Source organism: Cyprinodon variegatus, unplaced genomic scaffold, assembly GCF_000732505.1.
Source record: "Cyprinodon variegatus isolate N-32 unplaced genomic scaffold, C_variegatus-1.0 Scaffold792, whole genome shotgun sequence".
Classification (NCBI taxonomy): domain Eukaryota; kingdom Metazoa; phylum Chordata; class Actinopteri; order Cyprinodontiformes; family Cyprinodontidae; genus Cyprinodon; species Cyprinodon variegatus.
This window is the reverse complement of record NW_015151245.1, coordinates 301,730-321,869: the sequence shown is the minus strand read 5'-3', so window position 1 is coordinate 321,869 and position 20,140 is coordinate 301,730. Positions and strand designations below refer to the sequence as shown.

The window sequence follows — 20,140 nt, the reverse complement described above, 5'->3', positions numbered from 1 at the left end:
AAACCGTTCCATCCCTAGTGTATACAAAAACAACATTTTGTTAAGTACAGCTTTTCAGACGGTTAATGAACTTTTCCATTCCATAAAGTGCAGCAGTGATAAAATTTAAATAGTGTGGGAGAAAAGACCTGGTGTAAAATACAACTCCCAATGCATTGAAACATTTGACAGGTTCAGTTCTGTTGATGAAATGTTCCATCTGTAAACCAAACGTTTGAATTGAATCAGACCTTATGTGCAGAAAAGTCATTTACACTGTAGTGTTTTTTTTTGTTTTTGTTTTTTTTGTAAATTACAGATGATGGTACAGCACCTGAAAAGATTGCCCACATCATGGGCCCCCCGGATCAGTGTCAGCACGCTGCTTCCATCATTACAGACCTTCTGCAGAGCATTCGTGCCAGAGAGGAAGGTGGGCAGGGGGTAAGTAGAAGGAGAAGTGTTTCTGCATCAAAGAGGGACGGTGCAAAAGTCGTCATGCTAACTGGGATGTGGCTTTTCTTCTACAGGGCCCTCCAGGCTCTGGTATGCCACCTGGAGGCAGAGGTCGTGGTGGAGGCCAGGGCAACTGGGGTCCTCCAGGAGGAGAGGTGACCTTCTCTATTCCTGCTCACAAATGTGGGCTCGTCATTGGGAGAGGAGGAGAGAACATCAAGTCCATCAACCAACAAACCGGGGCGTTCGTTGAGATTTGTCGTCAAATGCCGCCAAACGGCGACCCAAACTACAAGCTGTTTATAATCCGAGGCTCGCCACAGCAGATTGACCACGCAAAACAGCTGATTGAAGAAAAGATTGAGGTAGATTTAAAAAAGGCTAGCTGCCAGAAAACCAACCAACTTCTCAATGCATATTTTAACTTTTTCTTTGTTTATCTGGGTTTGCCAGGGTCCACTGTGTCCAGTAGGTGGCGGTCCTGGTCCCGGGGGTCCTGGTGGGCCAATGGGTCAATATAATCAAAGTCCTTATAATGCCGGACCTCCTGGTGGAGCTCCACAGTAAGTGCAACATATTGAAGTTGCTCATTTATTTACATTTAAACTGACATGTGGGTTTAAAGTTTTCCTCCTGTCCAAATCGTGTAGCGGAGCTCCTGGTGGTCAGTATTGTTCGCAAGGTTGGGGAAATCCTTACCAGCAGTGGCAGGCTCCAAATTCAAATGACCCCAGTAAGAGTCTTGTATTTATCCTCATTCTCTTTTTCTTTGGTTTTGGATTGTCAATTATTTACTTTTTCTTTTTCTCTTAGGCAAGGCTGCTTCAGACCCAAATGCAGCGTGGGCAGCATATTACGCTCAGTATTATGGGCAGCAGCAGCAGCCAGGGGCCATTGCAGCCCAGGCACCTGGTGCCCCTGCAGCAGCAGCCACAGGGGACCAAAGCCAAGCAGCACAGACCTGTGGGGGGCAGCCTGACTATACAAAAGCTTGGGAGGAATATTATAAGAAGATGGGCATGAGTAAGTTAGAACTGATGACGCCAGCTCTCACTGTACTTCACTGTACTGCTTGGAAATATATCTGGTTAGAAATGCACTACTTGTTCTTGGAGGAAAGAGATCCACACATTTTCTTATAAGATATCCCAACAGAGATTAATTTTCTTTCATATTAAATTGCTTTTCAATGAATGAATGAAGGAACAATTTCAGATAGATGCCTACATCTTGTAGTTATGAACAATTAGTTTGTAAAGTTTGAACATCTGGAAAGGGAATAGGCTGAAGCACCTGGTTATCACCTTTACCTTAACAACCATTAAAAATACAATTATCAAAAAAAAGTAGTAAATATCACAACAATTATCTTATAGTTGGCAACATATGTGTTTATTTTACATTTTAACATTTATTTAAACTGACAAAGTGCATAAAGTACATAGTAGTATACATCAAAGTGATAAAGTACATCAATTCATCATTAAGGCCTTTACACAACTTAACCCCCAAAAGTGAAACCCCTTTTTTTAATATATATATATATATTAATTATGACTTTCCATGTTTAAAATATAGACAATCCCTTTAGATTATATTACATTTCTCTTACCAAAAATGCAATAAATTCTGTATAGAGAGGATGACTATTGTTCCTTACTCAAAAAAAGCACTTCCAGTATTTATAGATGTACAATAGCCATTAGGTGAATGAATCTATCAATAATTCATTTGTTGATTCATAATATCAACATTGTTTATTACTCTTTTTTTTTAAGCTTATTTATTGGGTCAATGTTAGATTTATAAGTATTTTTGCTGAATATTTTTTCCTTTTTATTGTTAAAAAACAAAAGCAATCTTGGTTGTGAGATCTACCTGGATAAGTCTTAAAGTTGTTGCTGCATCTCTAGTTTTTGTCACAGATAAATACTTTGGAACCATTATTTAGTTAGGTAAGGAGTTTATTTTAAACATGTAAAAGATGATAAGAAAAATCACACAATAATGATAAACACTCCTAAAACTGAATGCAAAGCCTTTGGAAAAGATTAAATAAAAATTAACTGTTATTAATTATGCATTAATTATTGTAACGTTCGGATTGTATCATGTGACCTAATGGTTATTTGCCTTTTTCCAGCTCAGCAAGCTGGAGGTGCAGCAGGCGCTTCAGGCGCAGCAGTGCCCGCCACTACAGTGGCAGCTGCAGCACCAGGTGGGGCTGACGCTAGTGGCCAACAGGACTACAGTGCAGCATGGGCCGAGTATTATAGACAGCAGGCTGCCTATTATGGACAAGCAGGACAGGCTGGTGGTCCACAGCCGGGACAGCAGGTAAACATCTTCGTAATCAGCCCTAAAGTTACTTTATTTGGAAATCAGAATTTCTCATCTCAAGTTGGAAAAGTTTTATGGAATTGCTCTGAGAAGTTGGATAGGAAAATCAATGTCTACTTTGTTTTTATCTGAAAATGTATATACTTTTCTGACTTTATTTATTAAACAAATGTTATGCACTTAGCCCTTTTTTTAGGGGTTGTTGCTGCCTAAATCTTGTAAAGCATTAACGAGGTACTTTAGGCATATTGAGATCAAAGGGATTAAAATTAATTGCATCATGTTTGTTGTCTCTTTCAGCCTCAGTGAACCAACGGTTGATCTGTCGACGGATGTGTTGGATCTCAGGATGTTTACTTTTCCCTCATTTGGCTTTAAGAAACGAGGCCAGGGTTTGCTTGTCCTTCATTACACTATCTATTTACATTTTCTTAATGGATTTAAAAAAGGTAACACTTTGTGCCCACAAATTGGACAAAGCACTAAATACCTTACCTGTTTGGTTTCCCCTTTACCTGACCCTGCATCACCTTGTAATTCAATTTAATATTTTAATTTCATTTTGTTTTTCTGAATGAAAATGTGAAATGAGCAATTCTGCTTGGAAGCTACCACAACAGCATCTCGATAATGATTCACATTTAGTATTTCCCTTCAGTTTTCAGAGGGTATGAATAACTGTCTAGCAGTATTTTGAATATATTCCTAAATTATCTTTGTATAAAAGATAATTGCTACTTTGTGTTGTTCTATGTATTATTTTTTAACATTCCCAGTGTTTGTGGGTGTAAATCATCCTATAATGATTTTCTTTTTTTTTCCAAGAGGGTATTGAATGTCTGTAATATCTGTAATGCTACTGAATGCAGGTTTGCAGCTATTGGTCACTAATTGTCCTACAAACTGTAGGCTGGTTGTGTGTGCATGTATATTTGTGTGCTTGACTACCCTCAGTTTAATTTGCAGGTTTATTTTTGAAACATTATCTTCCGATAGGTTTTGCTTGTGTATGTCCTTTTTTTAAAAGTTATTTTTACAGTTTGTTTTTAAAGACCTCAATAAAACGTTCATATTATATTACAGTGTTTGTCTGGCTAAATTCACAAAGAGTGGTTCCATATTGTTTCTCATGGAGGCGGGACATGGTTTAGCCCAGCCCTATGCTGACTTTGACGGATGTGTCGATTAGCCAATAAAACTGAAGCACTGTTGCACGAGAACCAATCAGGATGCTCCCTGTTTTTACTGGGAACAACAGCTCAGTCGGATATGGCGCCCAGCTCGAAATCTGAAAAGGACGACAACAAACTGAAATCGCAAAAGAAACACAAGGACAATGTCGTAAAGGTTCTAATGCGTGGAAAGGCGAGTATATATATATATCACCTTGACACTAACATAGAAACATAGTCAAAAACCGCAGACTTTTTAGTTGAGGCTTCCACCCTCTGAAGGACCGATGAAGCTATTAGCTATCTGCTAACTAGCTTGGCAGCTAACAAGAAATCACTAGTGGCAGGTGGCTAATCAAGCTAATGCTATAAACAATGAGCTGATTTTAATTGTTTTATCACGTTGCTGTAAAGCTGCTTTCCGATTTGACTTGGTAATAAAATTGAAGAACTAAAACTGGATTAATCGAAGACAACTGGACAGTAAAAGCAAGAGACGAACTCTACTTTTATGCGAGTAATAATCTGATTACGTTTTAACGTAAAAACGTCTTTAACGGTTAAATGTTTGCACACGTAAAAACTTGACCTGGCAATTGATTACCTGCTTTACCTGCACTAACAGACCTGTGTATCAGCCTTTCTATGTTGTGCTTGGTTCGAAGTTTTGATTAATCTGACTCTGATCTACTGTGTTGAAAAATAATTGGTTATGTAGATTAATGGTTTAATGTTATATTTTAGAGTTTATGTAGTTATGGGTTAGATACTTTATAACTATAAAAAAGATAAAAAGATTGCATAAGAACAATAAAATGGATTTTTAATGCTGATATGTCAGCCTTCTGAAAAGTATGCTTATATGTGTACATAAAATCAGTGTGTTAAAGACGTCAACCTTTGGCTCTACTAAAGTTTTAGGAAGGATCAATTTGCTTTAATAGTGGCCTTCGGCTTTTCTGCCTTTCTTTATACTACAAATATTCTGTGGGATATTGTTTTAGAGGGTAACTGGGGACCTAATGCAGTGAATACCTTAATACAGTTATTAATTCAATTCAGTTTATTTCTATAGCACCGAATCACAGCACATGTCTTCTCAAGGCACTTTACAGTTCATCAGATCATACAGTCAAATTGATTCAAAGTTTTCTATCTAAGGAAAACCAGTTGATTGCATCGAGTCATTGACTTGGATGCAATCCCTCACACTAAGCATGCTTGTAGCGACGGTGGAGAGGAAAAACTCCCTTTTAACAGGAAGAAACCTCCAACAGAACCAGGCTCAGTGTGAGCGGCCATCTGCCGAGGCCGACTGGGGTTCAAGGAGACAGAAGCAGAGATACAAAAAGGAAATGTAAAAGGCAGCCCCGTCCAGGAAACACACAGCCAGGCAGACAAGCTCCAAGCCAGCTCCCATGTCAGAGGATGAATAGAGCACATCCAGCCAGTCACAGTCAGAGAAACAGGAATACGCTGGAAAAACAGGCCCGATCTCCAACATCTATAAAAAAAGGGTGTTGATGGCAGCAGTACAGCTGATATAATGTGAATCATAAGTTTGTGCATGTTGCATGGTAGTCGGGGTTTTGGGACTATGTTTACCTTGACACCAATGTAGAATAATTTTTAAATTTCTTAGTCTATTAATTCAAAGATATTTTTTTTTTCACCCCAAAGGGTAATGTTTTCATAGCTGAAAGGTGTTTCTTCTTCTCCCAAGGATTTGTTGTAGATGTTGATAGCTGTAGCCAGGAAGGATAGTCTGAAGCCATCTGTCTTGATCCGTATCAGAAGAAGCCTTTGACTAGAGACATCTGTTGATGTTTAACAGTCTTGTGAAGAAGATTCTCTAGGTTGTGCATTACACTCATTTTATGAAAAAAAATATTGTTTATGAAATTATTACTAGACGTTTCAGAAAATTTCCAAGAAGAGAGGTGGCCGCCTTGGCTTGTCGAACTTTTTTAAATCATTTGCTCCGATGGTCTTACCACAGAAGATGATGGCAGAAGGGTTCATACTTTCCACAACAGACTAACCCCCGGCTCACACCGACTCCGGTCTTACCGTTGCGGTGCAGTGGGTGCGGCGCCGCAGTGATTCCAAGTCATTAAAAAGACGTAAACCTCTCTCACCGGCTGCTGAGCTGTCCGGCTGCGGTTACCGAGACACTCCGGCGCTGCAGAAAATTCCGCAAGAAAGCTATCCTTGCGGCATGCCGGAGAACCTCCGCAACAAGCTCTCGCAAATATCCTTATTTGGGCCATGTTATCGCGTGAAGTTACGTGAACTCAAGTGAACTTCTGTTCTCGCGAGTTAAATCTCCGGACCTGTTGCCGGAGCCGCAGAGCCGCACCCCACCGTACCGTAGTCAAAAGGCCTGTGTGAGAGGGGGTGTGCGGGAGTTGCGGTCTCCGTCGGCTCGGTAACCGCACCGGAGCCAGTGTGAGCAAGGGGTCATAAAAGAACACTGAAGGAGCTAAGCCTTTTTAGGAGTTACAGTCTTCTCTGTCCTTTCTTGTAGAAAGTTTCAAAATTACATCCCCAGTCAAGTTTGTTGTCCAGATTAAAAGTCAGAGTACCACCCCCTGTGGTGCTCCTATGCTTCTGACTAAAACTGGAGGGAATCTAGATAGCTGCTTGTTTGCCTACTGAGTTGAACCAATTGAAGTCTGTCTAGGACCTTCATGATGTGAGATGTTAGAGCAACACTTCTATACTAACTAAGGACTTTTGGCTGAGTTTTATTTGGCGCTGCAACCATCTGCTGCCACAGAGCTGCTCTGCACAGGCCTTAAGGAAAGGGGCTAACTGCATCTGGGGGCATAAATAGACACAGCAATGGTGCTGCATTTCAGAAGTATCAATAGTAATAATAGGCAACGGTAATATTTAAAAAAAAAAAAATTAGAGGAATTTTTTTTAACCCACAAAAACTAGCATAAGCAAATTCAACATCACAGTATTGTTTCTGGATTCATCGTTTTAGCATGTTTTAAATTGTGGGTCTGTATCCCTTAAAATAGTGTTTCTTCTTTTGGCTCATTTTACCAAAGGAGTTCAAGCTGTCTAGTAAATAATCCAAGTTTATTGTTGATGCAGTACATTTCCTATATATTTACAGATTTATAACAACGTAAAATGATCGTCTTGTTTCTTAGGATGGAGAGAGTTGCTGAGTGACTGTTTTGTTCCAACTGTTCCTTTCTGTCCTGCAGCTGTCTGGACAGTTTTCTCAGCGCCTTGTCAGGAAGCTGCTTCCTCGGGTTTGTGTCCCATTGAAGAGCATCGTCAGCGAGGAGTTTCTCAGGGCGGGGTCTGTGATTCATTACTTTGCTTTTAATCTTGCCAGGACTTATGTTTTTGATCAGTTATAGATCAGACCTTTTTCTCAAAAGCTGCTGTCTGTGTATGAATTGAAGCACAAAGCCTGTTTGAACCTGAGCTATCCAATCTGGGGTTTTGGCTCTACTCTCAAATAATCGCTGTTGTGCTGCACGTTAGCACTACACAGTTCAAAATAAGTCGAATTTTAATTCAGTTCTTCATCTTTTGATTTTAGGCACATCTTCCTTGGCTTCACCAAATGCGGCCGCTACGTTCTTTCTTACACCATTGACTATGGAGAAGACAACGATTTCTTATTTCACACCTATCACCTCTATTGGTGGGAGTTCAACCTGCACAGTAGACTAAAACAGGTAAGCTTGAATAAGGAAAAGTGTTTTTGGAAGTGTTTTTTAATGAGTAAACCTTTTTATCAACATTTTTTTTTTATCTTTAGGTACATCATGTACGGCTCTTTGCAGGAGAGGACATTTACAGCGATCTGTACCTCACTGTGTGCGAATGGCCAAATGACCACTCTAAAATTGTCATCTTTGGTTTCAAGTAAGAAGTACTACTGAAGAATAAAAAAATAATATAATCCACAGTACTGAGAGTTATGATGTTTAGATAATTGTCTTTTTTCTGATCCTTTTCTTGCTCAGTACTCGCAGTTCTAGTTCTGTGATGATGAACTCGTTGATGAATTTGATGATGAGTGATGATAACAACAGGGATATCTACATCACAATAGCTTCCATGCCTCTGTCCAAACCTTGCTCAAACTGCTGTCCAGCTCCTATGGGCTCAACCATGCGCACAGGTGAGCCTCCAAATACTTGCAGTATTTGCTCCTGCACTCCTTGTCTCTTCCTCCCAGTCACGTTAATCCCCTCGTCTCCCATAGGAAGTGGTGAGTGTCTTGAACATGGATATGTGCTCAACAGCAGATACCAGGTGGTGTACCCATTCCCCACCTTTCAGCCCGCATTCCAGCTGAAGAAGGACCAGGTCATCCTGTTAAACACTAGCTACTCTCTGGTGGCCTGCGGCTTCTCACTCTGTTCAGGTAATGCTTTACCAGTTTTATTGTGATTAGAAGCTAACAGACTATATTGAAATATAATGCCAGTATTAATCAGTAGTAATCAAAGATTTAAAGGATGACAGGGCTTGTTTTAGCCTTTATTTAACCAGGTTTGTCCCATTGAGATTTAACTTTTTGCAAGAGAGGTCTGACCGAGAGGGCCGCAGTATACAAGTTACAAGTTCAAAACATTTACACACCAAAAATTCTCACAGAAAACATTAACACAAATACATAATTAATTGCAGTGATTCAACAAGGATTTGTTGAGTGGCTTGAATTGAAAGTTCAGAATGTAATTTGTTCCAGGTAGTGGGTGCTGAAACCTCAAACTTTTCTTGCCCACCTCAGTTTGTACTTTGTGGACAACAAATTGTACCTTCTACATGCAAATTAGGACTTGCTCATTGATTGCATTTGCAGTATAATCTCAATTTAAAAAACACAATTTTTCAAATTGCAGCAGTGCCCTCGATTTTGCTCACATTACATTTAACAAGAGAAAGACACTAACTTTCTCATTCCGGTTGTTTAGGTGGCAATGATACGCTTAAAGTTTGTTTGCCACCAGGCAGAAATAAGAGAATGTTATAGCTAGCTGGCAGAGCCATGCATAAATAATGGACTTGATAATGGATCAAAGGCATGACAACAATAAAACTGAGTGAAACGTCTACAGGTCGGTGGTTGGTGCAAAGAAAAAAACAAATCACAATGTTGGCTGAAAGAATCCCGATTTTAATTTTTGGCCAAATCAATCAGTCCTATTGTCATTACAATTGATTGCCCATCCCTAATAAAAATGATTTAGAAGCCCTATTTTGCATAGGATAACCATTTACAGGCATTTCCTAGATGTTAACGCACTGTACATCACCTAGCATCCATTTACTGTAGTTTTTAAATGCACTGTTACTCCAAGGTATTACATGTTAAAGACCTATTGATGTGCATTGCTTGAGTGTCCGTCTCTGGTCCCACATGTTGGCTAATCCGGACCCCAAAATTTATAAATTACCGCATTTGGCCTGACAACAGTGTTTCACTTAATTTGCACCTCTTCTCGTGTTAACATGGTAAAGCCATTCGTAGCATCCGGCACCAGGCTGCACAAATTAGCCAATGAGCTTTGTCAATCAGCTAGCTACTTTTAGACACAGCGGGCAAACCTTTGGCAAGCCGGGCGATGGGAAAGAAGGAGAAGACGGTGAGAAGAGAAAGTGTGGAGTGCTGGAAGAATTGTGGTGAACTGGTGAAAAAGAAAAGTGAAATGGCATTCTCAAAGATGACCACATTTTGAGTATGTTTGTCTCAATCTACTGCTGTGAAGTAGGATTCTCCACCATGAACATAATAAAAAATAAATATTGATCCAAACTCAAAATAAGCACCTTTATATGCGCTTGAGAATGGCTTTGTCGCCATTCAAACCCAGGTTTAAAAGCCATGCAGGGCAACCTAAAGCCCACTTCTCTCATGCCATAAAAAAAGAAAGTAAAAAAAATAAACGATCAGTTCAGGTGTTTTATATAATGTTTGAATCAGGAAATTGTCTATATACCAAACTGAACGATTGTTGTTTTCTACTTCAAAAAACAGCAGATTTTAAATGATTTTAAAATGGAAAAATTTTCTATTTTTTATATATATATATATATATATATATATATATATATATATATATATATATATATATATATAAAATGTGTTAGTGTGTTATTATTATTATTTTTTTAAAGTCAATGTACAACATTGATGCATAAACACCTCATTTTATTTCAGTGTTAAATTCTGTTTAAAGTAACGGATTGTAATTAAAAATGTCTCTGGACCTTTACTAGTTGTTGATATTCTTTATTTGGACTCCGCTGATTTTTAATTGGTTACCCCTGATCTAAATGCACAAAATTGAACAAACTGAAAACTGGAATGGGGATTTTGTTCTTTTTTGTTTTGGGCTTCATCATAACCCTTAAAGGGGAACGCCGCTTTTTTTTTTTTTTTCTGTTTTTTTTTTTACATTGGGCCCTTGCGCGCCGGCTACCATTCATTCATCCTGTCTGCTTAACTGCTGCTAGTTTTACTAACATGCCTGGAAGATGTCTAGTGTTACTACCACAGATGATCTCTCTTTCGAAATGAAATTGAACGATTCAGATTAGCTAGCCGAATGAATAGAACGGGTAGAGCGTAGGCGCCTGTGGCCCAGGCTGCCTGTCACAACTCAAGTCCGGCGCGCGGATGACGTCATACACAATCCACTTTTGTTTTAAGAAAATATAAATATAAAAAATATAACATCGGAGTGTGTATGACGTCATCCGCGTACCAATTCCATTTCGAGAGCGAGATCATCTGTGGTAGTAGTACTAGACATCTTCCAGGCATGTGAGTAAAACTAGCAGCAGTTCAGCGGACAGGATGAATGAATGGTAGCTGGTGCGCGCCGATGACGTCATACACGCGCCGCTTTGTTTGAAAAAAATGTATATATATAAAAAATATAACCGCGGATGTCTGGGGGACAGTGATTCGCCTACATGTTATGAATGCTGGCGTACCATAAAGAATAAGTTATGAACAGTTTAGTTTGTGCCTTCAAGTCGTTGCCAATAGGAAGACGTTACTTGGATTACAAAACCGAATATCTTCAGAACAGCTCCAAATGACACAAAACTAATAAGGGTGAGTAGAACATGATGTAATAACGTAAAATCAAGGGGCCACTGTAAAAAAAAAAAAACGGTGTTCCCCTTTAAGTCCAAAAAAAAAAAAAATTGCTCTTGAAAAACAATCGTTTAAGTGCTGATTCTATCGTCGATGGTCGATGGACTCGTCTAATCACCCAACCTTAAATCCCGATATACTGCACTGTGAGGTTATAATGTAATGAAATGTAAAAAGATTTAAGTTTCTGAATACTGCTTTCTTTACAGGTTTTGCCGTTTTGTTTTTGCTTATCTTTGTCTTCTTTCTTTTTAGAAAAACAAGGCCAGTCATCACAGATCCTTTACACAAAGGGAGCCGTCCAGTCAACTCCAGCTGTACCATCACCCTCCTCAGCATCCTTGGATGTCACATCTTCAGAAAGCAGGCATTTTGCTTGCAGGACCTCTCCAGTTCCCTCATCGCCTAGCCATTCACAGGCAGCAATGAGAGCCCGGGAGTTTGCTGCTGATATTTTCAGGCGAGCCCAGGGAGGAGCAGCAGCAACAACAACAAGCAAAGACAGTAAGTTCCAGGAGGAGAGAATGGCTGATGATGATGAAAAAGAGGCAGAATGGTAACCAGGATAAAATGCATTAATCTGAATCAGAACATTAAACAAAAAAATACATAAAGTACAAACTTTATAAACAATTAAAGCCCTAAACCTGTACCTCGCTCCGCTGTCCAAGGGCTGCAAGGTGTTTAGCTGTAGGTCCATAAATCTGCTGCTATCGAGCCTCATCAAGCTGTATTCAGACAAATGTGCTCTCAGTCCTAATCTCTAACAAAAAAAAAACAGAGTGCCTTCTTTCGTTCTCTTTTCTGTGGGATATTAAGCTCTGAGAACTGACTGACTAGAAAGTAACAGAAACTTTCTTACTCTTTGCACGCAGCTTACTGCCAACCTGAGCTACAGCACCCCCTACTGTACAGTACCAGTAACAGCATAGATTCAGTTTATATACAAAGACCTGATATTTACGATGCAAATGCAAGCTATTTTTGGCAGCTATTAAACTTTAGTGTATTAAATATATATGTATACCCATGTACTCAATTTTGTTTTACTTTTTTTATGTAGAAACTTCAAGAGTGGAGGAGGATTGTAAGGACAGGAAAGCTGAAAATAGAAGGACTAGTTCACAGGAGGCATCCACATCACGTGGAAGCCCTAATTTAGCGTTTTGTCCTGCCTCTCCTCCATCATCGCTTCCATCAACTTCAACCTCGTCCTCATGCCAGGATGCTGGCTCCAGCGAACCCGGATATGTCAACTACTCACGTCTTCACTACCGCTTAAAGCAGCAGGGGGCAGCAGAGCAAAATTCAGGAAGTGCAGGAGGTGAGGGTTAAATATTCCTGTTCGCCCTTGTGCTGTTTTCAATGCAACCATCACTTCTTTAACTGGTTCTTTGTCCTGGTTTATTTTTCCAGGTTATGAGGATGATAAAGTCCAGCTGCCTTTCACTGTTACAGATCTGAAAGGAAGAAACCTGCAGCTGGTCACCGGACCACACAATGGACAGGTCTGTTATATCTCATTATGTCAACATTATAACCATCTGGTCAAATCCTTTTTTGTGACATGGCTTCTATGTCCTCTGTTCCAAATGTTTCCATCAGCCTAAACATTTCCCCACAGTCTCAGCAGAGCTGCATCTCTGTGTGACAATCATTTGCTTAATGTCTCTTATAACCAATGGATGTTTTCAGCTGCTCTGTTGTTTATTTTTCAGAGTGTTTGTGTAGAACAGCTGACTCTGGATTTCGAGTATCTCATCAATGAAGTGATCAAGAACGATGCTGCCTGGGCTCCACAGTTCTGCTCCTTCAGTGATTACGATGTTGTGATTCTTGAGGTAAATGCAGACCCCCAAACACTTTGCACCATTATTAAGAAATATTCAGTGTTCCCTCAAGTTTTTAAGATGTAGTAAGTTAAAGTTTTGAAAGAGCACACTCCTTCTTAAGGGGAAGAAAAGAATAATTTAGCTTTAGTTTAAAGCTACTGTACTCTTCAACACCAGTTTATTTGTGTTCATTGACTTCCAGTCGTCTGGCAAATAGCTGGGAAGATAAAAGCAGCAAAACCTGTTAGGAATGTAAAAGTATCAACTATTATGATATAAGAAAATGAGAACATGATAAATGATTTCTAAACTTCTCCATTACATAATGTCACATATATCCAGTAGATTCTTGGGGGAAAATACTCTTGAGTTCCAACCTGATCCATTAAATCTCATTAACCAATAATAAGGTTGGAGTTTCCTTACTTCTTTACATTAATCTGAAGTCATAATTTTTAAAAGGATACAAACAATCCAAATGATCATATTGTCAAAAAGGTATAAGTCAGAAGACTACAAAGAGCTTCATCACATAGTTTACATTTTGGTACTAAAATATATCATTTATCATTTGTTACAATATCAGCACATGCAAAATGCATATTTAGAAGAAAGCCTCTGATTACAGTAAAGACAATTATTTTCTTTTGAGTACTGCTAAATAAGTAATTGTTATTGTAACATACATCAATTTATAAATTAAAGCTGTGGTAGGGTTGTAACATTGTTATGAAGCTGTTTTATGACCAAAGCCTGAAGCACTTGTCTCAGTAAAATGTTTGAGATTGAGTTAATAAATGTGTTTTTCTTAGTTTCTGGTTAAACTTATTTCTGGGTAAGATGATTATTGCACAAAGCTACTCTGGTTTGTTAGAAAATAACTGTGATGATTGGGTTGGTTATGACAAGAATATATGCACCATCATCAAAAACTGAAATTTACTCAAGATCCATTAAGAAAACACTTGAGCTGCTATCTAGAGGCCAAAATACACCCCAAAGAACCAGTGGGAATTTAAAACATGGACTAGTTCAGCTTTACAGTGAATTATTTTCTAATGACTGGACCAGGGGGTATGGTTGCCTTTTCTTTCAAAGAAAACCTTCAAGTTTCATTCAAATTTTATGGGACTGAGAGCTTATAATAATAAAAACAAATGCTAAACATACAGCAAAGCACGGTAGTTGCAGCTTATTTATCTGAGGTAGCTTTCCTTCAGATGCTAACCTGAGGATGAACCCAGCATACCCCAAATTCTGATTAGTGACTCCCTGAGCCTCTTTCCCACTTAAAATAGCGTGTTAACACGTGTTTTTCGAACATGGGTCGACCGGCTAACAATTGGCATTTGGCTCCCTTCCTGCTGTAAGCTGTATGGCCTCTGTCCCCCCGCAGCTGTGTGACTGGTGACGCCATCACGTTACGTTAGCATTAATGATGCCACCAGTGTGACAGAAATCGGGAAAGTAAACAATGGAGGCCAGCATGTAAGGAAGCCAGGGCTTAGTCAGTGTGCTTTGTGGTTTCACTCTTTTGTCCCTCCGAATTCCTCCCCCCAGAACTGCACCATGTTTATCTGATGTAACCAGAGTTGTTTCGGCTTGTTAGGTCAGACGCTACTTGAAAGGTGTGTTGATGTCTGGACAATGCATTTGATGGTGTCACGTAATTTAGCAGGTCAACCCATGTCTGGTGATCCCAGAGCATGCCGATCAGAGTCGAGGTGATTTTAACACTCGTGTAGACACGCAGCAGTGAGCTGTTCACACTGCTACTTATAGCCCATTGTTCCCAGGTTTATTAGGGTTTTTCGGCCAGTGGGAAAGGGGTATAAAAGTCATGGCTGTGCCATAGTGCAGAACTGAGTACTGGTGTCTTCGTGTCGATTGATTTGTGAACTTCTGTAAGGCATGAATGCAGGAACTGAATCAGAAGGAATAATAAAGAATTGATATTAGTGTTTGCTCACCCCACTGATATAACGAGTTAATACCTTTTTATTTATTATTCTTTCTTCTAGTAAATGTGATTGTATAAATGCTCTCATTTATAGAGAAGTGTTAGATGTAGAGCAGAAAGGAGAGTCAGCACTGTTATTTACCTCCCATTGTACATTGATTGGTAAATGTGTCTATAATGAGTGTTTGATGCTCACCAGGTTTGCCCAGAGACCAATACTGTGATTATCAACATTAGTCTGCTGCTGTTGGCCTTCTCTGTCTCAGATGAGGATCACTGCAGGTACTCTTCTCCCTCCTCATCACCTTTATTTAATTACTTATAGGCAGATTTAGATCTTTAGCTCAGTCATCCGTGTCTCTGTCTGCTCTCATTTTATGCCTCTCTTGTTTTTCAGGCGAAACACATACCACTCTTTTCTGCAGGTTAGCTGGAACCTTGACACAGGTGTGTGTTGCACTGTGGGTGTTGGAGACCTAACTGAAGTTAAGGGTCAGACCAGGTGAGGAAATACAGACGCACAGAAACTCAGAGAGTTTGTTGTGTTCATTGTCTGATCGTCCTCTGTCTCTGGTAGTGGAACTGTGTGGAACTCCTACAGAAGGTGCTGTGTGAACACAATGATGAAGTGGTTGGTTCCTGAGAACAGCTCCCGCTACATTAACCGCATGACCAACGAAGCTCTACACAAAGGTGAGTCTATATCCCCATTTATACTAGCCTTTTGAAAACGTGCCGAGATCGGTCCGAGCATGGTAACCGAGATAACTGCAGAGTAGCAGTTACAACTGACACACCGTGCCAGACACAACCGAACCTCGCTAAACTGGTACTAGTTCACGAGTAGGGCTCCGCGCGGTTCAGTTCGGGCTCAGTTTTCAGATAACAAAGAGCGCATGAGCAGATGATTCTGCTTAGCTGTGTGATGAGCCTCAACATCTGTCGTTTCCTGCATCTGTAAGCCCTGATTAGACTGTCGTTTGTCGTATCCACTTCCCTTTACTCTGTTGAGTAAAGCTTGTTTACCATTAGAGAATTGAATTCTTGGGCATTTTTATTCTTTCCATTTCCAATAAAAGTGCAACATAAGTATGTTGCCTGGAAGTTGGTAAGTAATCAAAATAAATACAAAATAAAATCCTATTATTAACCTGTATTTATAAAACAGGAGCTCTTCTCAGTATCTCCCTTATAATATAACTCCCTTATAACATTTAAACTTTAGGAATTGGGAACAAAATACTGAACAAAAATTGTATTCAGACTTACTTAATTAGTTTTACTTAGTTATCATCAAAACACCCGAACTGCTTTGATGACCTCGGATAGCTCAGTATGAAAAACGGCTGATCCCAGGCTGCTCTCTACATCCAGTCTTGGTTTTGGTGAATTCAAACATATAAGAAAAAGTTACTTTTTGGTTGATAAAAGCTTATTTAATTTTTCAAAAGCAAAAACAGATCCCAGTCCTATTGTATTTTAGTAAGAAATAAAATATTTGTATGTGCCCCTTACAATGCCGTCACCGACCACTAGGGGTAACCACTGCTCTATTGGACCAATGAGCTTTTTCTGCTAGTTTTACAATATAGCTGCATGTGGATGTGTTGTCATCCATAAGTTTGCTCACTTTGGTTATTTTTCCATTTATTTATTCAGTCCTCCATCTGTCAATCCATTTCATGCCCCAATCTATCTGTATATTTTCTCTACTTTTCTGCATTTAAAAAAAAATTTTATTTATTATTTTGAGAGTTCACAGCTCAGGAAATTAAATGAGAACTTTTGGTTATAAACTAAAGAAATTTTACCTGAAAAATGTTTGTTTGTGCAAAATGAGCTAAACTCTTTATTAACTTTTCTCACTCAGGTTCATCTCTGCAAGTGTTGGCAGACAGCGACCGATGTACCTGGATTGTGCTATGAAGGGAAAGTTAAAAGGAACAAGCAGGTCTAACTTGGAGAAACTTCATGAAGACATGTCCTCGTCTTCAGCAACAAGCTCAGCTCAGAGCAGCGCTCTATTTTTGAGAGGTTTTAAGTTGAAAGTGTCATCAAAACTAAACAAAAACATTTCTGCTGCAGATGGTTTTGCCTGTGTATGTATTCATAGTTCTTTTGTAAGTCTTTAATATTACAGGCACCAAAAGCCAGAGCTGGACTGAACAAAGAGTTTTTTTAGTTTTTTTTTTTTATACACAGCAAGGTATACTGTTAATGCGTAACTGACTCTACCTTTGTTAATGTTGATTTTTGTGTAAATTGATGCATTTAGCTGCTTAAGAACGGTTTCCTCTTGGTTTGCAGTGGATCAGTCCACTGATCTGTTGGGCCGCAGTATTTTAGAAGAGAGCCTCCTCCGTTCTGTTTTTTCTTTTGTTTTTTTACGATGGTCATTTTCATGTGGGAAAAGACTGTCCAAATGGAATATTTTATGAAGTAAAATGTATGGATTTAATGTTATTTGGAGTTATTTGTGTTCACAATTAGACCGATTTAAGCTCCACTTTCAAAATGGAGCTTGAATAATATCTACTTGTATAAAGTTGCATACCTTTGATACTTTCTTTTTAAAACAACAATTTTACTTTTAGCATTCAGCCCTAAATTCACACAACTGCATAAATTATACTTTGGATTTAGCTAACAGACATTTCTCTGCAATTATTAGAAAGAAATGGAAGGAACTGCTCAGGGTGGCAGCAAAGACAGGAATATTACTGTAGCTACACTGGCTGTGTTCTCAATCTGTATAAACTAACAACATTGAAACTTTACAAAACCTTGTGTAAAAATAGAGGTTAAGCTTTTCGTGCCACTGTTTCAGAATGCTGCAAAGAAAGACCATCTAACCCATGGTAAAGCTCGGTGGTGGCAGCATTATGCTCTTCTCCTCTATCTGTTCTTGGGATGAACATTTACCTGAATGGTGCTGTGGACCAGAGATGTCCTCACAACTGGCTGGGTTTGGAGAGGATTTCAAAGGTAGAGAGGGCAAATGTTAACGAGTTGTCTGTATACTTCAGTTCGTGCCTTACTAAACTCCTCCACATATTGCATTTCACTTCTGCTTCGTATAAACTCATGGACAAAAAAAATTCCCACAAAGAAAATGCTCTTCATTTGGACATCTATCTAAACCCTGTTTATGTGGGTACAAGTTTGGAAAAGTTGTATCTTTTAAAAAAATAATTCTCTAAGTAAATTACTGCCGAAAATGTTTAATCTGATAGATGCAAAATTTCCAGGTGGGATATGTCTTTCGGTGGCTTTACAGTGTTGCTTTGTAAGGAAGTCTATATGCCCAATGATCCCGATAATCCTTTTGACTCGCATTCAGTGCTCTCCACTTACATGTTCTCAAACAAATCCTGGAGGATCCAGTGTTCTGCTACCTTGAGATGTTTCCTTCTCTATTCACACCTGAATCAGTTGGCTTATCTGACTCATAATGATGCAGTCAGGCTCTACTGAGATGTCCTAATGGGCTGCTCTTTCAAGACCAAGGCCTCAAGCAGTCTACTAATTATCAGCCCAGTCAATTAGGGAAAACTTGGGAGTAATCTGTTGATTACACTAAGCTTTCATTATTGTGCAGTGAGTAGATCTCCATCATCACACCTGTAGTGTGTAGCATGAGATTACATGAGGGTATTATGACCTGTGCATTTATGGGTTGTAAATATAGATGCATAGTGTCATAAAAAAAGTTCAGTAAAATTTCTCCAATATGTGATTAAATTTCAGTTTAAATCTGGAGATCGGGTTACAGAGGCTAGAGTATCTAATGCTTAGAGCAGTCAATCTGAAGATAGTTTGCTTCAAAGCTGGAAATAGTCATAGAAATATGTCAAAATGTCAGAGTTCAGACTGATAGACGAGCTAAATCTAAAATATAAAAGTTAATTTGAACTTGCAAAAATATGTTCTTACTGCATATTTAAAGATGGGGGAAAAAAACTCACAGAAGCTTTTAGAGACGTTACATCTGTTTAGTTGAATGATGCTACAAACAATCACAGAATAAAATACAAAGGTCTCCGGTTTAACATCAAGAGGACAAAATCTTAGGCAAAAGGTTCCCCAAAAACAAACAAGGAACAAATTAACCAACTTTGACATTAATGGTAATTTATATATTTTTTTGTAATATACATTTTAACATTTTTTTAATTTACAAAGATCTTTGGTGGGATCTCAGTAAAGAGATGGTCCTGAGAGATATCCCACTGCCTTAATTCCAGTTTCAAAGTTGAACATCAGTTTTGCTCGTGCCACACAAGGACCTGCAAGATGTGAGCCTATGTTCTGGTAGGGGGGGGGGGGGGTCTCAGGCCATCATTCTGGATGAATGGCTTTAGGACAATATTTTAAGGCAATGATGGTTAGACAACATAAAAATAGAGCAGATATCAATATTTAACAGCTTTCACAAAAGATACACAATAAATCCACAGTATTTTTTTTTTTTTTTTTTTAGAAAATAACCATATACTTTCATCTCTACAAAATCCTCAGACAGCTGCAGCTGGTACAAAGCAACAGAGAAGCTCCTGAAGAGGCGGGATAACCTTTGGCCTTGTGATGAGAAAGCATCTTTATAAGTGTGTAGCGGGTAAAACTTAAGCCAGAAGGAAGGAAAGAACAGTGCAGCAACATTACCAGGCAGAAGTGGCATAGTATTTAATAAATATACGCTGCCTCGCAAAAATATTCAAAACCCAAAAAAAAAATCTATATTTCTATTTTTTTTTTTTTTATAATTTTATCTGATGCATTGACACAAAACGGAGCAGAACAGAAGTGATTGGAAAAGTGTTCAAACTGTGAAAAGCATGTAACTATTAAGCTCATTTACTCTGATCCCAAAAAAATAAAGCAAGCAAATGTCCTCAGGGGTCAGTTGCATCGGGGTGACTGTTGCTCACTGGGTAGTAAATAAAGTTGTTGAATCCTCAGTGGAACAGGGCAGAAGGCCCTTCTCGATAAACCTGCATTTGCTGGAGATGAAAGGATGTTTCTTTTCACTCCAGCTCGGTGTGAAGGATTGCTGCAAAGTGAACGACACGACGCAAAGTCTACCTATCCAGGAGGAGCGAATTCAGTGACTTGATGCAATCGGAGTTTCTTGAGAAAACTTAAAACCAATCTGTCAATTATTTTCTTTGTCTCTGTAAAGTGCCTCTACATGACAAGTTGTGAATTGGCGCTTTCTATATATATATATATATATATATATATATATATATATATATAT

General features: G+C 38.9%; 2 protein-coding genes across 6 annotated transcripts in view; both read left to right on the top strand.

Moving 5' to 3' along the window:
• khsrp (KH-type splicing regulatory protein) overlaps window positions 1-3,855 on the top strand; it is a 10,367-nt gene extending 6,512 nt beyond the window's left edge. For 3 of the 5 annotated variants that reach the window (XM_015396367.1, XM_015396365.1, XM_015396364.1), the window contains 7 exons: window positions 299-423; window positions 510-800; window positions 889-998; window positions 1,086-1,168; window positions 1,249-1,458; window positions 2,579-2,772; window positions 3,076-3,854. In XM_015396367.1, coding sequence (XP_015251853.1) covers window positions 299-423; window positions 510-800; window positions 889-998; window positions 1,086-1,168; window positions 1,249-1,458; window positions 2,579-2,772; window positions 3,076-3,084 — 1,022 coding nt within the window. In that variant the 3' untranslated portion in view covers window positions 3,085-3,854. Of the gene's footprint in view, window positions 1-298; window positions 424-509; window positions 801-888; window positions 999-1,085; window positions 1,169-1,248; window positions 1,459-2,578; window positions 2,773-3,075 lie in introns of all 5 variants that reach the window. The other 2 variants (XM_015396368.1, XM_015396366.1) reach the window with 2 other exon arrangements.
• Window positions 3,856-4,004: 149 nt separating this feature from the next.
• Window positions 4,005-17,341, top strand: dcaf15 (DDB1 and CUL4 associated factor 15). The gene is made up of 14 exons (XM_015396369.1): window positions 4,005-4,140; window positions 7,169-7,266; window positions 7,513-7,651; window positions 7,735-7,841; window positions 7,943-8,100; window positions 8,185-8,346; window positions 11,347-11,595; window positions 12,155-12,415; window positions 12,508-12,599; window positions 12,810-12,932; window positions 15,083-15,165; window positions 15,281-15,385; window positions 15,461-15,576; window positions 16,754-17,341. The coding sequence occupies exons 1-14, from the start codon at window positions 4,045-4,047 to the stop codon at window positions 16,807-16,809; spliced, it is 1,845 nt and encodes a 614-aa protein (XP_015251855.1). The 5' UTR covers window positions 4,005-4,044; the 3' UTR covers window positions 16,810-17,341.
• Window positions 17,342-20,140: the final 2,799 nt, after the last annotated feature.

Bases quoted from the DNA above. Each gene is read 5' to 3' on its own strand.
- dcaf15 (XM_015396369.1), top strand. From the start codon at position 4,045: ATGGCGCCCAGCTCGAAATCTGAAAAGGACGACAACAAACTGAAATCG. The intron at 12,600-12,809 runs GTCTGTTATATC...TTTATTTTTCAG, and splicing joins CCGGACCACACAATGGACAG to AGTGTTTGTGTAGAACAGCT. The intron at 15,386-15,460 runs GTGAGGAAATAC...TGTCTCTGGTAG, and splicing joins GAAGTTAAGGGTCAGACCAG to TGGAACTGTGTGGAACTCCT.